This window comes from Capsicum annuum, chromosome 12 (assembly GCF_002878395.1).
Source record: "Capsicum annuum cultivar UCD-10X-F1 chromosome 12, UCD10Xv1.1, whole genome shotgun sequence".
In the NCBI taxonomy this organism is placed as follows: domain Eukaryota; kingdom Viridiplantae; phylum Streptophyta; class Magnoliopsida; order Solanales; family Solanaceae; genus Capsicum; species Capsicum annuum.
The window spans coordinates 211,008,937-211,028,188 of record NC_061122.1 but is presented as its reverse complement, the minus strand read 5'-3'; the positions used below and the strand labels follow the sequence as shown (position 1 = coordinate 211,028,188).

Here is a 19,252-nt window from a genome sequence, read left to right as displayed (position 1 = left end):
ACCTTTTTCTTAGGATAATTGTGTGTTTTCAAGCAACTATTATTGTATTTAACATCGAACTTTAGTGTTTTCAAGACAAAAACTGAGCATGAAGAATAACTTGGAATATCTGGGCAAAACAGGATTATTGCTGAAGAAAAATTATCAACGACGGTTTAGGCAACGGACCTCGACCCTGCGACGAATCATCGGCCTAAACCGTCGCCAAAAAGCAGAAGGCAGTACCACTAGACTTACCGCGACGGTCCAGGTGACGGACCATGGACCCTGCAATGAACCGTCGCCTGTCCCGTCCCCAAGAAATAAAATGCAGTATCACTGGAAGTCCCGCGACGGTCCAGGCAACGGACCGTGACCCTGCGACGAACCGTCGCCCATCCTGTCGCCAAGATATAGAATGTGGTATCACTGGGTTCCAGCGATGGTCCAAGCGACGGACCGTCGACCCTACGATGAACCGTCGCCCGAACCGTTGAGCATGACGTGAAAATTCCGTGTTTTAATTTTAAAAGCCCAGTCCTGGAATCATATAAATACTAAGTATTAGGTTTTACTTTGGGACTCTTGACCGAGTTATCATACTTTCTCCTCTATTGAGAGCATTGTAACACTATTCCTTGAGATTTAAAGCTAGAACTTGAAATCTGACTAATATTTCTATATTTCTCCATTGAAGATTGAGAAGAACAATATTGTAACATTTGTAAGTACTCTCTTAAAGTTAATTATGAATATCAATATGTTTTTGATATCTTATATGGAGATGAGTGGCTAAGCTCCCATAACTAGGGTTATGGTAGCCTTGATGTAGAGAGTTGTACGGGATTGTGAATTCATCTGATTTCTAATATCTATCTAAATTGCATGAATCTCTCTTTATTATAATGACATCTCTTGGTTGCAAACTTGAGAAGTGAGCCCATGAACACCACTTGTCTGAACAAGAAAGTGGATGTTGGGAAAAGAGATAATTCACATGAAATCCATAGATTTATCCTTTGGGTTAAGGGTTAATGCCCTAACAAGATCAAACCTCATGAGAATTCTATTGAATAATAGTTCGAAAGAAGTTAAGGGTAAAATACTCATTAGGTTGAGAAACAGGTGGGTAATCCTTAGAATTCAATATTTCTTGCAATTGAAATTATAAGTTAGAGATCGAACACAAATTCACAACCCTAACTGTTTGAACATCTTGGTGAGCATAGCCCTAGTTAGCTCATTCTCATTGAAAGTACACTTGCATTAACTCTCATTTGTTGGACCTCTGTGTGATACACGAACGAAAGAATAATATTGATACATCAAAACCCCTCTTTATTCCGGAACCTTAGATCAACAGTCTATTAAGAATCAACTTACTTAATTGCACAAGTATTCCCTGTGGGATTCGACTCCAACCTTTGTTGGGTTCTATATTTGACAACGACCGCTTACACTTTCGTAAGAAAGGTGTAATTTGTGCGTATCAAGTACATATATTGAATGGTACGTATATATGTGTATATATAGAATATAGACTCTAAAATAGTATATATTTAATGTATACATGTGTATATGTTTTATAAATTAGTATATAATTACATATATATTGTGTGTATATATTGTAGTATATATAAATTAATATATATCCTGTAGTATATGTTTTATTTAAAGTAATACATATGTTGAATGGTACATATATATGTGTATATATTTTCCATAGATTCTAAAAGAGTATATATTTAACGTATACATGTGTATATGTTTTATAAATTAGTATATAACTATATATAGTGTGTGTGTGTGTATTGTAGTATATATAAATTAGTATATATCTAGTAGTATATATTTTATTTAAAGTAGTACATATATTGAATGGTACGTATATATGTTTATATATAGAATATAAACTCTAAAGAAGTATATATTTAATGTATACATGTGTATATGTTTTATAAATTAGTATATATCTTATAGTATATGTTTTATTTAAAGTAGAATATATATTGAATAGTACGTATATATGCGTACATATTTTCTATAGATTCTAAAGTAATATATATTTAAGGTATATATGTGTATATATATTGTAGCATATATCTTGTAGTATATGTTTTATTTAAAGTAGTATATATACATTTAACTAACGTATAGCCGTATACATGATTAAATATGTAATTGTATATATTTGTATATGTTTTTTAAATTCTAATGTAGTATATACTATATATATCATGTATATATATTGTGTGTATATTATTTAACGTATTTAAAATGTATATAGGTGGATATATGTAGTATATGTTTGAGAAAAAATATTTAAATTTTTTTTTAAGTTTTGACCGAATTTACATGGGTTGAATCGAGTTAGATTTATTGGGCCACTCTTGGATTGTTTCTAAAAATATTATTGTTGGGTCCGAAATCAGACTGACCCATTAAACTTGACCTGAATCTGAATCGGCCCACAACCCAATTAAAAGTGGCCGACCAATTCCAGGTTGACCCGCCCGGCCCAATTAACAGGCTTAGGTTATCTTGAGTAGCTGTATAATTACAAAACAAAGAAAAAAACAAAAGAGGGACACCAAACAAATCATGTGGTATACAGACACTCAAATAGATACATCCGAAGTTCTGATTGGTGTTGCTACTACTTCTGCAGCGGCGTTGCTGGATCTTGGTTGCCAACTTGCCGTAGGAGAGCAATCCAACGTCTAAATAAAATTTACTCATAAATTTAAAAATCCTACTTAACTTAAACGTACGGAGTATTTACAATTTTCTCCCTTTTCTTCACACCTTCTATTTGACATCTCTTTTGTGGTTATCTCACGTAGCCTATCATACAAAACAAAGAAACATACAAAAGAAATAGATACACAAAACATGTGGTGGACATCCATCCATTCTAGCCTTGATGTACAGTATCTAGCTGTTGTTGAGATACATAAAAGTATGTGGTGGACATCCGTTCGTTCTAGCTTGACGTACAATTACCTAATATTTATTGTTGATAAGAGGTGATAAGTGTCTTAAAGATTTAGTCGAGACACGCAAAAACATCTGGTGGACAGACAATCAAAAAGACACACCAGAAGCTGTGGGTGGTGTTGTTGTTACTGCTGCAGCGGCGTTAGTGGATCTTGGTTGCCGTAGAAGAGCAATCAGTGTCTCCGCCTGTCAGTTTCATAATAAGACCAAAACACAATATTACTCATCAGATACTGATGCGTGACAATTACTTCCTTCGTCCTATTTTACTCATTCCATATTTTTTAATTTGATATCTTATTTTACTTGTCCTTTTGTTTTTTTTACTTATAAGAAAAGTCAAAAAAAAAAATTCTCATTATACTTTTAGTATAATTGATTAGTTATTAATCATCAATCAATATTGAAACTAATAACAAAACACAATTAAGAGAGGTAAAATAATAAAATTATATTATCAATCATTATTTTCTTAATAGTTATATCATCTCAATTTGAGACGAATAAAATAAGATGAGGGAGTATTAAATTCTGACAAATTATATTATTTATATACTTGCCCATCCAACTTACTCGATTATTCTTTTATAATTTCAAAATACTACTAATAAAGTAGAATTTGAATATGAAAGGAGACCTATATCTTCACATACGGAAAAGGACAAAAACATCCAATCCAAACTGACTTCAACTCATGCCACGACAAAGGCACAAAGCTATATTATTTTTTATTTTATTTTGAACATTAAATTTTAATTTAAAGACTGATGAAATTAACTCCCGGTAAATAGACAAGAGGGATTGTTAAAATAGTAAACACTTTTTACTTTTAATTTTAAGATTGTAAATTTGAATTATTAGAAAAGCAAAAAGATGAAAGCTTCTAAAAAAAAGAACAAAAAAACAAACAAAACATGTCAAATAAAAATATTTTAGATATGAATTTAAACGACTTAATGCTTATTCTTGAAACTCTGTTTTCCTATTAAAAAGATGTATTATATATAAATATTTAATTGTGAATCATATAACGACTAAAATGATCTAAGAATTTGAAAGCAGATTTAAATCTCAAATTTTAGTTCGACCTATTAGATACTCCCTCCGTCCTATTTTACCCATTCCAAATTGGGATAACACAGTTATTAAGAAAACAATGATTGATAATGTATTATTTTATTTATTTTAATTGTATCTCATTATTAGTTTCAATATTGATGAATGACTAATACCATAGCACCATTTATATTTTTAATGATGTACTTTTAACGATACTTCTTTTTACAATATTTTTCAAGAATACTAATAATAAGAAGTAATTAATTACACTAAAGATATAATAAAAAAAATTATCTTAACCTAATAAGTAAAATAAAATAATAAATTAAAAAATTTTAAATGAGTAAAATGGGACAGGTAGTATAATATATTACCCCTAACTTGCTGGGGGCCATGGGGGCAGATATAATGGCGATGGACTAGTGCGTCCACCGAACATAAATATATTTTGTCCATATCCAAATTACATACCATCATACTTGCGCAGCCTATCTTTACCAATTAAAACGAAGTTCAGTGCTAACCCTACCTAATTAATTAGCTTAAATCATCAATTAATTAAGTGCTTCACATTTCAGCGAAATGATTGGCAACCTTACGAATATTCTACTATTCATCTGTTTAAAAATTAAAATAGAATGACACAATTGAATATTTGAAATCAATATTATTTCAATTTCATTATTTATCATTTATAAGAAGATATAAAGCCAAACAAATATCATTGATATATGTTATTAATTATAATTTTTAAAAAATTTAAGGCATATAATATTTATGACATGTTTAAAAATATAAAATTTAAAAACGTTCTTTTAAGCTTCATGTTGAATCAAACTCTGTGATATAAATTAGAATAAAATGGAAGGAGTATCATATAACTAAAATGCTTACCCACATTTTTGTTTATTAGTTTTAAGTATGTGATGTTTATAGTGTTATTTCAAGAGTTTAAAGATGTATGCGGTACTTATTTCCACCTCTATGTGGTATAGAAAGTAGGGTCGTAAGATATAGTCAAACTTATTCTTATCTTTTCTAATCTTCTTGTGGCATAGAGTAGGGTCCTACTCGGTGGCGAAGCTATCATATATTCGACGGACTCATCCAATTCAAACATTTTTGATAAAAAATTTATTATTTATCTATAATTAAAAAAAAAAATTTAATGAATATATATAGTAAATATTGAACCTATTCGACATGAAAATCTTTACTCGATCACTACCTCTACCTTCTCTGTAGGTAAAGAACTCCGTATCGTCTGGATTATTTTCGATAGAAACTAAATTCAAATTTCTAAAACCACTTTTTGAACAAAAATAAACAGAACGAAAAAGAAACAATTTCGATTTTTACCTTTTGCTTGGCGCGACTTGTACCAGACTGAGATAGCGCAACCAAAGGAGGAATTGCACCTTCTCTAGCCACCATAGTACGATAACCAAAACTATCTTCACACAGCTCCAACAATATTGCCACCACAATCTCTTTCTGCCTTTGAGTCCCCACTTCAACAATCTCCACTAACACCGGAATTCCACCTTCCTCAACCACCGCCGCCTTCGCTTCCGCCATCGTTATCAATAAGCTCATCACAAATGCGGACTTGTCCACCATGTTTGTGCTGAAATCCGCCATTAGTTCAACTAACGGCTTCATTATTCCTGCTTCTATTGCTCGTATTTTGTTCTCTTTGATACTACACAAGCAGAATAGAGCAGTAGACGCATCCTTTTTGCCACGCAGGTTTCCAGTTTCTAGAAGGTTTACTAATGGAGATATCGCACCAGAACGTCCGATCGCGATTTTGTTTTCTTCGATTTGCGATAATCGAAGCAGAGCACAAGCTGAATTCTCCTTCGTGGTGGAATTCCCCGTCTTCAATGCCTTCACTATCGGCTTTATGGCTCCAGAGGCTGCTATGAGCTGCTTATTCTCATCACATAGAGACAAGTTGAGCACCGCAGTTACACCGTACTCCTGAAGTTGTGAATCAGAACTCGCTATAAGCGTAATCAACGGCTTAATCGCTCCTGCACGAGCAATTTTGAGGCGGTTTTCTGGTTTGTTCTTGGCCAAGAGTCTAATTTCCATTGCAGCTTGGGTTGCCACGTCGATTGAATTTGATTCTAAATTGGATACGAGTTGTTTGATTAATTCATCGGAGTAGTTATCAGAGGCACGTGCTAATAGTAATCGCCGGCTTTGTGAAGAAGTTGTGGTGAACTCGCCGGATCTGTCACTGCTGCAGTCGCTGAAAGCTGATGAAGAATTATTGACGCTGAGATTGTTGAATGTTCTTCCCAAGTAAGTGAAATTTGATTGAACTTCCGTTTCCATTGTAGGAGAAAAGATATTCAATCAGCACCCGGGGGTATGGTCAATGAAATGCGTAAACAAAAAAAATTATTCGATGATTCTATCCGTCTGCTTTGTTAGCTGATATCTGTTGTTGGTGTGTCACTAGTGGAGGTAATAGATATTTCATGAATTTAATTGAGGTGTGCGAAAGTTGATCTAATCTGATTATATAAAAAAAGAAACTATTCAATTGATATCTCTTTTGAGTTTCAAGGTTTGTTGTTGCTATGGAATGGAAGTATAGAAGTAATTGTAAGAACGACAGCGTTTCTGTAGCCGGAGTTGTTTTGAACAGAGTGGCTTTGAGGAAAATTTGAAAAAAGGAAATGGACTCGATAAGAAGTCGGTTTGGAGAAACGGAAATGGAAGATATACGAAGTATTTTGGTAACAGTAAGAGATACCCCCGTTTAATTTGATGTGGCATTTGACATGAAATTTTAAAATATGTAATCTAAAATAATTCACATATATATATATATAGTTACTAGTTTAGACGTACACGTATTACGGGTGTACCTTAATTTAATAAGTTCAAACATTATATTAAATAAGTTATTTATTTAAATAATAAAGATGAATATAATAATTAAATTTAATATTTTCTGAGTATATAAAGATAGAGAATTTATTTATTAAACCTAACCTTTATAAAAAAAATTTAAAAGTTGATCGATATTCATTAACCATCTATAAATTATAACAAAACAATCAGTGATAGAGACATCAAAATAATATAATTAATATAATCTTTACACACAAAAAATTTCTCAAAGTCGTCCGACAATCATCTACAACTTGTAAATAATAACGAATTTACAACGAAATAATACGATAATAGAGATATCTAAATAATACAACTAAACCTAACTTTTACATAAAAAAATTCCTCAAAGTCAACCAACATTTATCTATCACTTGTAAACTGCAAAAAAATAATACGATAAAAGTGATACCAAAACAATACAATTAAACTTAAATTTACACAAAAAAAATTCTAAAAGTCGAACGAAATTTATCTACGAACTGTAAACTACCACAAAATAACAAACTAATAGAAATATTACAATAATATAATTAAATCTAACCTTTATCTAAAAAAAAAAATTCAAAGTCGACCCACATTCATCTAATATATGTAAATTAAAATAAAACAATTAGATAATAAAGATATCAAAACAATACAATTAAACCTAACTTTTACGCAAGAAATTCTTTAAAGCCGATCGACATTCATCTAAGACCTGTAAACTATAAAAAAAAATATAATAGTGATCACAAAGCTTCGATTTTGATTCAACTAATTCTTATCTGAGCGAAAATTTTGACCCTAAAGAATGATTTTGAATGAAAACAAAAAAGATATATACATACACACATGTTGAATTTTATTATGCTGATAAAAACAGTGAAGAAGTTGAGGGTTAGAAAATCAAGCATACACCAATCTAGACATGCAACTGAATCAAGTTAGATGAGCATCAATCATATTCTCGCAATAGGCAAATCGGTTTGTTCTCTAGTTTAACATACATCTCAATATTTATAGAAGTATTTCCTTAATAGAGTCGTATTTTTCTAATTGAACAGTAGAAAGAAAAATATTAATTAATTCTCCTACCATATATTTTAGGAGTTTCATATATTTTAGGAGGTCTAGTAGAAAGGAAAATATTAATTAATTCTCCTACCATATATTTTAGAAGTCTCATATATTTTAGAAAGTTTAATTAATATAATAAAAATAATTAAATAATAAATTAAAAAAATAGTGAAAAGATAGTTTTATCTAAAGAAGAATATTTTAATGAAGAGTAAAAATTTCAAATCACTTTTCTAAAGATATTCATACTTTTAATATATTATAGAGTATAGTTTAAATTAATAGAAAATTTTTAAAAGTTGCATCTAAATGAAAAGGGTGTCACATAAATTGTGTTGAAAGAAAATATTTTGTGGTGACAAAATGTAGAATTACTTTATTTAGTATTTGATCAAAAATATTAATTAATCTGGTAATTATTTACTCCTTTCATCCTAAATTGAGATGGTAATTATTTACTCCTTTCGTCCCAAGTTGAGATAATATATTGATTAAGAAAAATAATTAATAACATAGTTAGTTTACCATAGTATCCCTATTAAATGATGTCTAGTTTACCATAGTGTCCCTATTAAATAATATTTACACTTTAATTTGAAGAAAAAAGTAATTAATGCAAAGGATTAAAACATGAAAAAAAAAATTATTTCTTCTTAATTAATGAAAAAAAACAAGTAAAATGAGAAATTAAATTAGAAAATTTGGGACGGAAAAAAGTATTTCACAGCAAAGAGATACTAACTTTATTATATTTTATTTGGCGACTTTTTAACTTGATATATTCATTAAAAAACATACTTAACATATTCATCAAGAAAACAAACATTAATTAGAGTTCGTCTTTTATAAAATTAATTTAATTAATGCCTCTTCCCTTTCATTTTAATTGACCCTCTTTCTAAAAATATTTGTTTCAATTTAGTTGTTCTATTGATAAAATCAAGAAGATTTTAATATGTTCTTCTAATAATACCCTTATCATTAAATAACTAAACAAATTATATATACTATTTAAATTTATATTTTCAAAGCATATCAATAAGGTTAATTTGATACAATAGACCCTAATAAATATTTTTTTTAATAATATGTCAAGTTTACAGAGGTTAACTAATACGAAACGTAGGAAATAAAGTCTTGAAACACTAAATCTAGTTATTCTTATTTTCTTTAGTTATTTAATATTGAGGGTAATATAGGAAAAAAGTAATATAACACTCTTAATTTGTGAAAATAAAAACCAATTTAAACAAACGTATTTTTAAAGAAATTCAAGAAAATAAAATGAAGAGAATAAATTATCTCATATATAAAGTTAGATAATTTTATAAAATATATTTAAAAAAAAAAATCAGTATAGGAGATTACAATATTGAGAATCATAAAATTCAAATAACTAATAAACTAAACTATTAAAATTTTCTAATACTTTCATAAAATTATTTCAATTCACTAAATAACTTTGTTTATCCGATTTCTGAATAATTCCTTTGAGGAAGAAGAGTCCACGTGGATTTAAAGACTCGGAGAAAGGGAGGACACGTGGGCGTTGGTACAAAATCCAAGTAAGAACAGCACGTGTGGAGGGGAGTTGGTCCCTTTAACGCCTGCATCGAAGAAGCTTCCTTATTCGATACTCTTCAACCCTTACACTTTTTTTTTTTTTTTTTATATTCATTGGACCTTATATTATGTCTGTTTTGTAAGGTGTATACCCTTACTTATATGTTTAGTATTTGAACTCTTGAATTCACTAAAAATTAATATTTTAAATCCTTTAATCATTGACCAAATCTATGTGGTATTAAAATGGTTGAATAGAATAAGTGTGTGCGGCACACACCTAGAGTGTAAGGGGGTCAATTTTTCGTCAACTTTATATTAAAATAATAAAAAAAATAAAAATATATTAAAAATAAAAAAATACTTTTTTTCCTCCATCTTTTTTAATTTAAAAATATTTTTAAAAATAATAAATTTTAAAAAAGAAATAAAAAAGCAACCTTCCCCACCCCCCTCGCCCGTCCAGCCACCCCCCACCCAACCCTTTAGCCCCCTTACCCAACCCCCTCGACCCACCCAGCCACCCCAACCCCACCTCTCACCCCCGTTCAACCCCCTCTCCCCCATCCAACCACGCCACCCCACTTTTCACCTCCGTCCAGTCATGGCTGTTATGACCATCACCATTAACGCCCCCACCCCTACAACCCCATGGATCTTTCTTCGTCTTCTTTTTCTTCATCATCATATATCCCTAAAGAGGGTTTTTGATGTGGTTGATATTGTAGTTGTTGATCATTGTCAAAAAAATAAAATTATATATATCCATGAAGAGGGTCTTTGCTGTGGTTGATATTTTTGTTGCTCATTGTAAAAAAAAATAAAAAAAATTATTGTTATTTTACTTCTTAAATTTTTTTTTATTTACTTTCTCAATTTAAAATTTAAAATTTTTCATTTTATTTAGGATTAATTTTGTAACTTTTACAAATTGTTAAAGATATTTAAATAAAAATTGAAAATTCATTATATTTGTGTATGTGAATTTATAGTTAAAACTTTAAATTAATTGAAGAGAAATTTCAATTATTTTGAATAAATTTGATGTTTAATTAAATTTATTATGTTTGTGTATTAGAATTTATAGATGAAAATTTAAATTAATTTAAATTAAAAATTTATTGTGTTTGTGTATTAGAATTTCTACAATTTATAAAAAGAATTTATTTAATTAAATTTATTTTAATATTTAATTTCTTATTTATCATTTTAAAAATAACATAAAATTTAATGTAATACTTAAAAATGACGTGTCAGCTGATGTGGCAGCTGACATGGGCATTAAACTTAATGTAATACTCAAAAATAACGTGGAAACTGACGTGGGGCGGTTGTGTTACACACACCGTCAGAAGGATTTAAAATATTATTTTTAATGGATTTAAGAATTCGGATGACAAACATGTACGTAGGAGTATCCACATTACAAAACGAACACTTACAAGGGTCCATCAAATCATTTTGTTCTTTTTTTCCTTCACAAATTTGTGATGTAATTTACGAAAAATATCAAATATATCCTTAAAATAACATGCCAATAATTTTAATAGCTTAGCTCATGTATATACTTATTGTTCAATAATTTGGCCAAATATGCTCTTAATTTAATTAAAATAATCTTTAAAATTAATCTACTTTCTCTAATAAGGTGAAGTCAGATAGGCTGAAGATTCATTAGAACCCTTACTTTATTTATATATAATAGATACAGTTTTAAATATTTTCATGTATTTATTTCTTTATATTTTGAATTGGTATCATAAACTCATAATATAAATGTTCATGATTTAGTTCAATTATGATATCTTTAGAATATACAAGTATGCAAGAACAGGAAGTCGGTCTGCCGTACGTTAAAATTTTCATCTTAGTCTCGATACTTCAAGGGGTTTCATCAGAAAAAAATATCTATAAGCCTAATTAATGATTTGAATAAAATTTTACTATATTTACTAAAAAAATTTATTTTAAAATAATTCTTAATTTAAAAAATTAAGAGAGTATTAATTATTTTTTAAAATTTTATTCTTAACATTAATTATTCTAAAATTAATTAATTAATTATTTTAGAATTAAAATGCACATAAATAAATAAAATTTTAAAAATAATAAGAGATACATTAGTCAAATGACATTTTTAATCAATTTTTTCTTAAATATTATGTAAAATTTAAACCTACCAGCAATTTTAAAACGAAAAAAGTATTTCTAACAAGATGAAAATTCGAGATAAATACAAAAATCTCCCTAGCCAATAGGACTTTGTTTATTTGTTAAAAAGTAGGTGTAGCGAAATTATCAATTTCTTTCCTAGTATTTCTCGCTTAAATAAACTTTTAAAAAGTGGTACATTAATCGAGACAATGGTTGTCCTTTTTTTCCCTTTTTTTTTTTCTCATTTGGTATTTGATCCCCATATTAAAGTTTAATTAATTTAAATTTACACCAAATAAAATCTCATTCAAAGGATAGTAGAGTACTACTTCATATTAAAAGAAATTTCATACCCAAAATTCAAATTCAAGAATTTTGATTAAAGAAGAGCAATTCCATCCTCCGCCCCCACATTGTTTGGTGGTCTCCTTTTCTTTTTTTAGTGTATAGTTGTGTGTTTCTTGTCCAAGCGTGTGATATTTAAGTCCATTTCTCGGTCCGCGTGTCAAAACATTTGTTTAAACAGGTCCCGAAATGAATATTGTGGTTTCTAACAATAACTAGAGGTGCACGATCAGTATCGGTCTAATATTAAAATATTTATTTATATTTTTAATTTTAATGCATTTAAATAAAATATTTTAATAAAAAAATTACATAGATTTTCTAGGATTCATTCAAAATCTAGAATGAGTTCAACATATATTATTTTAATATGTATTTAGATAATTTAAATTGTTAACTATTGTAATATATAATATTTTTATATAATTTTCGAATTAACATACGTTACTTTTCTTATCTAAATTTTTGTGGAATTAATAGTCAATTATATTTTAAAAATAATTTAAGTTTTTAATTATTGTGATTTATAATACTTTTCTTCTACAATCGTAATTTATAATACTTTTTATATAATTTTTGAATAATATATGTTACTCTCCTTGTCCAGAGTTTTGTGTCGATGATAGCTAATTATTTTTTAAATAATTTAAATTTTTTATCATTGTGATTTATAATATTTTTTCTATTTCACCTTATGTGACACAATGCTTAAATGACCATAATAATTAATTAGGGGTGATATAATAAAATCACGACTGAAGCAGTGAAGCATAAATGCCTTAAATGACTTACAACAACTAATTAGAAGTGACATAGCGAAATTACTATAAAAAAATACTTGTGAAAAATTTAAGTGGACCCTATATAAGACGTCAAGTTAATTTGAAACATCAAGAGTTAATTTATCATTTTTATATCTATTTTATTTTTATTAAATATTATTAATTTTTTAATACTTAAATGACTTATAATAATTAATTAGGGGTGATATTTAGTAAAACTGTAGTTGAAGCAGCTGAAACAGATATGTCATAAACGTCTATTTTAATTTTTTATTAAATATTATTAATTTTTAATATATAAATAAATTATAATAACTATTAGGAGTGATATAATAAAATCACGATTGAAGCAACTTAATCAAACATGTCAAAAATATTTATTTTATATTTTTTTAATTAAATATTATTTATTTCTTAACACATAAATAAATTATAATAATTAATTATAAGTGATATAGTAAAATCATGAATTCAATACTATTGATTTTTCAATACATAAGTGACTTATAATAATTAATTACGGATGATACATTAAAATCACGATTGAAGCAGCTGAAGCAAAAATCAGTCAAATTTTTTTTTTTTTATTAATTATTGTTATTTACAATACTTTTTATTTCATTTTCAAATAATATATGTTGCTTTATATCTTCTTCTGTCCCGTCTCAATTTATGTAGCACTAATATAATTTTGATAGTCAATCAAATATTTTATGTTGACATATCATTTTATTATTCTTAATTTTCTAATACATAAATGACTTATAATAAGGGGTAATATAGTAAGATCATTGTTTGAAAGACGACAATTTAATTTAAAACATCAAGAGTTAATTTCACATTTTATTTTTTTATTAAATATTATTTATTTTCTTAATATCTAGATGACTCATAATAATTAATTAAGAGTGATTGATTATGTTATTACTATAAAATCAATATAATTTTATCATATCCAATACTAATCATCGATAACTCACTGGAGTAGTATATTAATTAAATACGGGATGCTATATTTTGCATATGTAAAATATGATATTATTAAACATTATTGGATAGTGCATTATATTTATCTTTCACAATAATAAAATTTTACTATATATTTTTCTTTATTTATTTTTAACTTGATACATATTGACCCAACACAAATTCTAAGAAAATATTCATTAGAAATTTATTTTATTAAATTAAATTTATTAATTTTGTACTTTAAAAATTTAAAGTTAAGTTTAAATATTAGTATTTCTATATAAGAAAAAAATAATTTTAAAATTTAAATTTACTAAAATAAATAAATAAAAAGTTTAATTTTCTAAATAAAAGTCAATTAAAATAATAAAATTGATTTACTTTAAATATTTAGTTGCAATTAATTAAGATAATTTTTTATTTTTTCATGATTTATGCCGCACCGATAAAATTTTGAGAGTTGAATAGAACTTTTATCTATTTTTTAAAAAGTATTTTAACTTGTTAATTATTGTTGTTTATAATATTTTTTACGTAATTATTGAATAATATATTTACTCCTTGTGTCCCAGTTTATGTGGTTTCGATACAATTTTGAGAGTCAACTAAAATTTTTATATATATTTTAAATATTTTAAGTTGTTAATTATTATGATTTGCAGTACTTTTTTTTTTTCTCAATTTATGTGGCATTGCTAAAATAATGAGAGTCAATAAAATTTCTATATGTCTTTTAAATATTTTAAGTTATTAATTATTGTGATTTGTGGTAATAAATTAGTTTTAAATATGATAGCCAATTAAATAAATAAAAAAAATTACTTCCAATATGTAGTTATAGTTAATTAATATAAATTAATTAAATATATTAAATATTTAAACCATTATGATGAAACAATGGAATCATTATATATTGGGGCATGGTATGTAATTAAGTGAAAGTAGGTGGGTTTTTTTGGTAATTACATGAGGGGACGAAAATGCCTCTTCTATATAATAGAAAAGTGATACTTTCTTCATTTTAAAATTTTTAATATCCCTTCTAAAAATATTAATTTAAATTTTATTGTATTTTTTTGAAATTAAGAAAATACTATTATAAAAATTTTTAAAAACTGTATATATTTAAATTTATATTTTTAAAGCATAATTAATAACGTTAATTTTGTAAAATAACCTCCAAATAAAGGTTTTATTAAGGGGAGTGACAAGTCAAGAAGAATCAATTATTTTAAAACGGAGGAAGTCTCCAATTCAAAATAATTGATTTTTATTAACTTGATATTTTTCTTAAGAAAATATTTATTAGAAGTTTATTTTTATTAAATTAGTCTTTTAATTATACTTTAAAAATATTTTTACTATATACATTTTATGTAGTCATTTAATGATAAAAGTTCAGACCCCACTTTGTGGGAATACACTGGGTTTGTTGCTGTTGTATTTACTGATAGAAGTAGTATTGACAAAAATTAAAAAAATTCTATTGATTGCATAAATGAGACAATTAAATTAAAAAAAAATTAGTAAGAGGGCCTGCTATTTTGAAACGGTGAATGATATTTCTCATGTTTTAAAAATAAATGATATTTTTAACTTTGAACTTAATCATAAATAAATTATAGTTAAACCACTCTATAGTGTCAGCGTTTGTCCGAAAATTTCACGATTGCTATACAGAGGTGTTGCTCTCTCTCTCTCTCTATATATATATATGTGTGTGTGTGTGTGTATGTATATATATAAAGCAAACATTAGTAGCTTTTTTCTCGTGAAGTTATGAAATAACTGATGTGCACCATTTAAATATAATTTTTTTTAAAGTAGATATTCGTACTTGAAATTTAGTGTGTGCATAACATTAATTATGATTATTATAAATATTTTGGTATTTTATTTTATACATAATATATTTCTTAGGAAAAACGCTCTATTACCACCTTGAACTATACGCGAAAAGACTGAGACACACCCGAAATTTTTCTATAAATAGAAGAGTTTTCTTCATTGTAAATGACCCCATCAAGAGATCTCTCATGAAAAATAATAATCACTCTTTCTCTCTTCTCTCTTCTTCTTCTTTGCTTTATATTTCATAACACGTTATCAGCACAAGACTCTGCCAAACAATGTGAGATAATTTTCAACGTTTAAGTGGTATCAATGTACATTTCTTTGTTCTGCTTGTAAGTTGTACCTGTATCCCTGTGTGATTCTTTAATCACTACGTGGTCATTTTTGTAGTTGCTTTTATTTAAAAACAAACTTCTAACAAAGCAGTCATATAGTCGTGTACTATGATGTGTGATGTAATAATTACGAGCTCAATTTAATGTAAATATATTTACCAATAATATAACTTTCATTTTTTTTTAATCAATTCATTAAGTAGACAAAAAAAGTACTATCTTATAAGGCATAACTATATATAAGATTATATGTTTGTCTTATGTTATTTGTCTTTTACTACTAATGATATAATTATTGCTGGATTTGAGGAAAAATAATTGGTTTGAAATCATTTTTATTTTAAATTTATTCCTCAAGAACAATATCATCAAAAGGGATGATAATATGTTTGGTTCAAGTTTCATCGATTTATGCCTAAGACGTCTTTATATGGATAAGATGTTGAGTTTGAATCTTAATATACCATATTAATGATATTATGATGGCTAAGGCAAAATAATAGGTGTTTGGTGAAAGCCATGAATCATACTCATTAATATGCTCCATGAAGTGAATATGGTAACAATATATGATGAATTTGAAAGTTGACAACTTGCTTCATTCTTGAATTGAATGCGGTAGTTAAGGGTGTACATAGGTCGGGTTGATTTGTTTTTTTATTAAAAAAATATAAATCAATCATGCCGGTTTATTAAAACTATAAACCAAATCAAACCAACATAAATTTGATTTTGTTGGTTTAGGTTTAGTCGGTTCTTTTAGTTTTTTTTTTATTTTTTTTTATAATATTTAGTTTTTACAATTATATTGAGATTGAAGATTAGATCAAATATGTTTTCACTCATGTGCTAATGAAAACTACAATTATGAAAAAATGAGGAGCAGAAAACTCTCTTGAAACTAAAAAGTAAGATGAGGAGTGAAAAGTTTAGGTTTTAAGTTTATATTGGATTTTGGATCATTTAATTAGCAATTAATGGACAAATATTATAACTTAAAGACCCAAATCTGAATATATATCTACATCTATTTTTTAAATATTAAAAATTAATAAAACTAATTGAAAAAGTATATTATAATTAATATTTTATGTATAAAAGTTGACACTATATAAATATATATATATATATATATATATTATATCAGTTTGATTTGGGTTCGGTTTGACTTTTTTTTGGTTAACAACAAACCAAACCAAGAATGGTCGATTTTTATTTTCTAACGCCAAACTAACCAAACCAACCAAACCAAATCATAAGTCAATTTTTTTCTCGGTTTGGTTTGGGTCGTCGGTTCGATTTGACTTGACGATTTGGTTTGTACACCCCTAGCGGTAGTAGTGAATAATATGTCTGAAAGAAGACAAGTTATGATATATTTTTCATATACTTATTGTGATTATAATTAAAGATATATTGGAGAAAAGTTCTCTACATAATATTTATGCCTCGATTTGCTCCTGAAGTAGCAATATTTAGCAATATTTTAAAAGTGGTTCTAAGCTATCAAAATTTGATAGACTTAAGGCACAATTATATTCCATTCCTGGGGAATGAGGATTTCGATTGTTTCAAAACAAACGTGCACTTGATTGTGATGGTATCACAATTCACCTCCGAAAGAGAAAGAATAACTGAGAAGAGTTATTTTAAAATCTACTTCTGAAGTAGTAAATCTAAAATTTTCTCATGTCATAGTAAATCTGAAATTTACTAACGCAAAAGAACATGTCATGTAAATTTGGAGTTTACTAGATTGAAAGTTCATAAATTGACATGAACGATTGCGACATCTCAAAGATGTGCATACTGAGTATTGAGCATATATTGAAGAATTAGAAAATTCTTCATTACTTTTAATATTGTTTGTTCTCACGATAAGTTGGTTAGACCAACTATTTTTGGGATTGGATTCCTTAAAATCTGAAAAAGTATAAAAGGTGAATAAGGGTTCGTTCCCCATTCAAGTGATCTATTAGGATGCATCGATATAAGATGATCACATGTGAGTTTATTGTCAACCTTCAGTTTGACATTCATAAAGTTTCTTGCTCAGTAAAATCGAGTTAAGAGCATAATTTTCAGACTGTGTAATCAAGACAATTCATCTTGATGATGATGGTTTGGCATTAAATGTCTTCGATAAATAGCTAAACCATTAATAATGAGAACAAAGCTTCGTGTGTTGGTCTGAAAAATGATATGTTGTATACAATAGTACTTGTATGCATTAGACCAATAAATTATCATTATTTCTCCCCTCTCAATTAGTTAAAGGTCAGGAACCAACTATTCTATCTAATAGTTTTGATGTTCAGTATACGATTATTGAATATACCATGATGCATGAAGATGGATTCCTCAAAGAAGATAGAGGATGTATGTTAGTTTTCCTAACATAAGGGGGAGATTATAAGCGGCTATGAAATATATTAGAAATTATCACCAGATCTTCATTCAAAAGATAATTCAAGTCAATGTCGAAAGCATCTCATATTTAAGCTACAAGTGCTCCTATTTTGTGTCCATGAAGGACAAAGTCTATGCATGCGTGAAGCATGGTAGACCAGTCGATTTCAAATGAAATAATCCTTGAAAAAATAAGGAGCAAACAATCATAATAAGAAGGCAATATGCTCTTGAAGAGCCTACGACATAACTTCATAAAATCTTATGAGAGGTTCAAGTATCCGAAAATAATGAAGTGATGAGATCTCAAAATATTATGTCACACTATGAACCGATACGAAATGATATATCATCAGTATCTTTGTTACAATATTGGCGCAATATTATGAAAGATTACGAGAATCTAAATTCTACATTTATTTAAGCATGCTGACGTTGAAACATCTATCAAGTGACATGAAATAGTGCATCTTGGTAAGTGAAAACTTATTTGATTTTCATTCCACTCACTTGAAGACGTCACACATGAAATGTTGAATATTGTCACTTGACAAAATATATCTTGCAAATACTACAAGGCCTGATATAGCTTTTTCGATTAATTTGTTAGCAAGGTATAGTTTTTCTCCTACTAGGAGACATCGAAATGGAATCAAACACATGATTTTATATTATTCTAAAGATTGCAGTCTCGATCTTATTGATTATGCTGATGCTGGGTATTTAATTAACCCGCATAAATCTCGATCTCAAACAGGCTATGTGTTCATATGTGGGAATACTATCATATCTTAGATATATACAAAGCAGTCTATCGTAGCCATTTCATCAAATCATACT

General features: G+C 27.6%; 1 protein-coding gene across 1 annotated transcript; it reads right to left on the bottom strand.

Moving 5' to 3' along the window:
* Nucleotides 1–2,565: 2,565 nt before the first annotated feature.
* Nucleotides 2,566–6,844, bottom strand: LOC107851318 (U-box domain-containing protein 4). The gene is made up of 2 exons (XM_016696275.2): nt 5,395–6,844; nt 2,566–3,162 (listed from the first exon to the last, which is right to left on the bottom strand). Exons 1-2 carry the CDS (start codon nt 6,376–6,378, stop codon nt 3,064–3,066), a joined length of 1,083 nt encoding a protein of 360 aa, XP_016551761.1. The 5' UTR covers nt 6,379–6,844; the 3' UTR covers nt 2,566–3,063.
* Nucleotides 6,845–19,252: the final 12,408 nt, after the last annotated feature.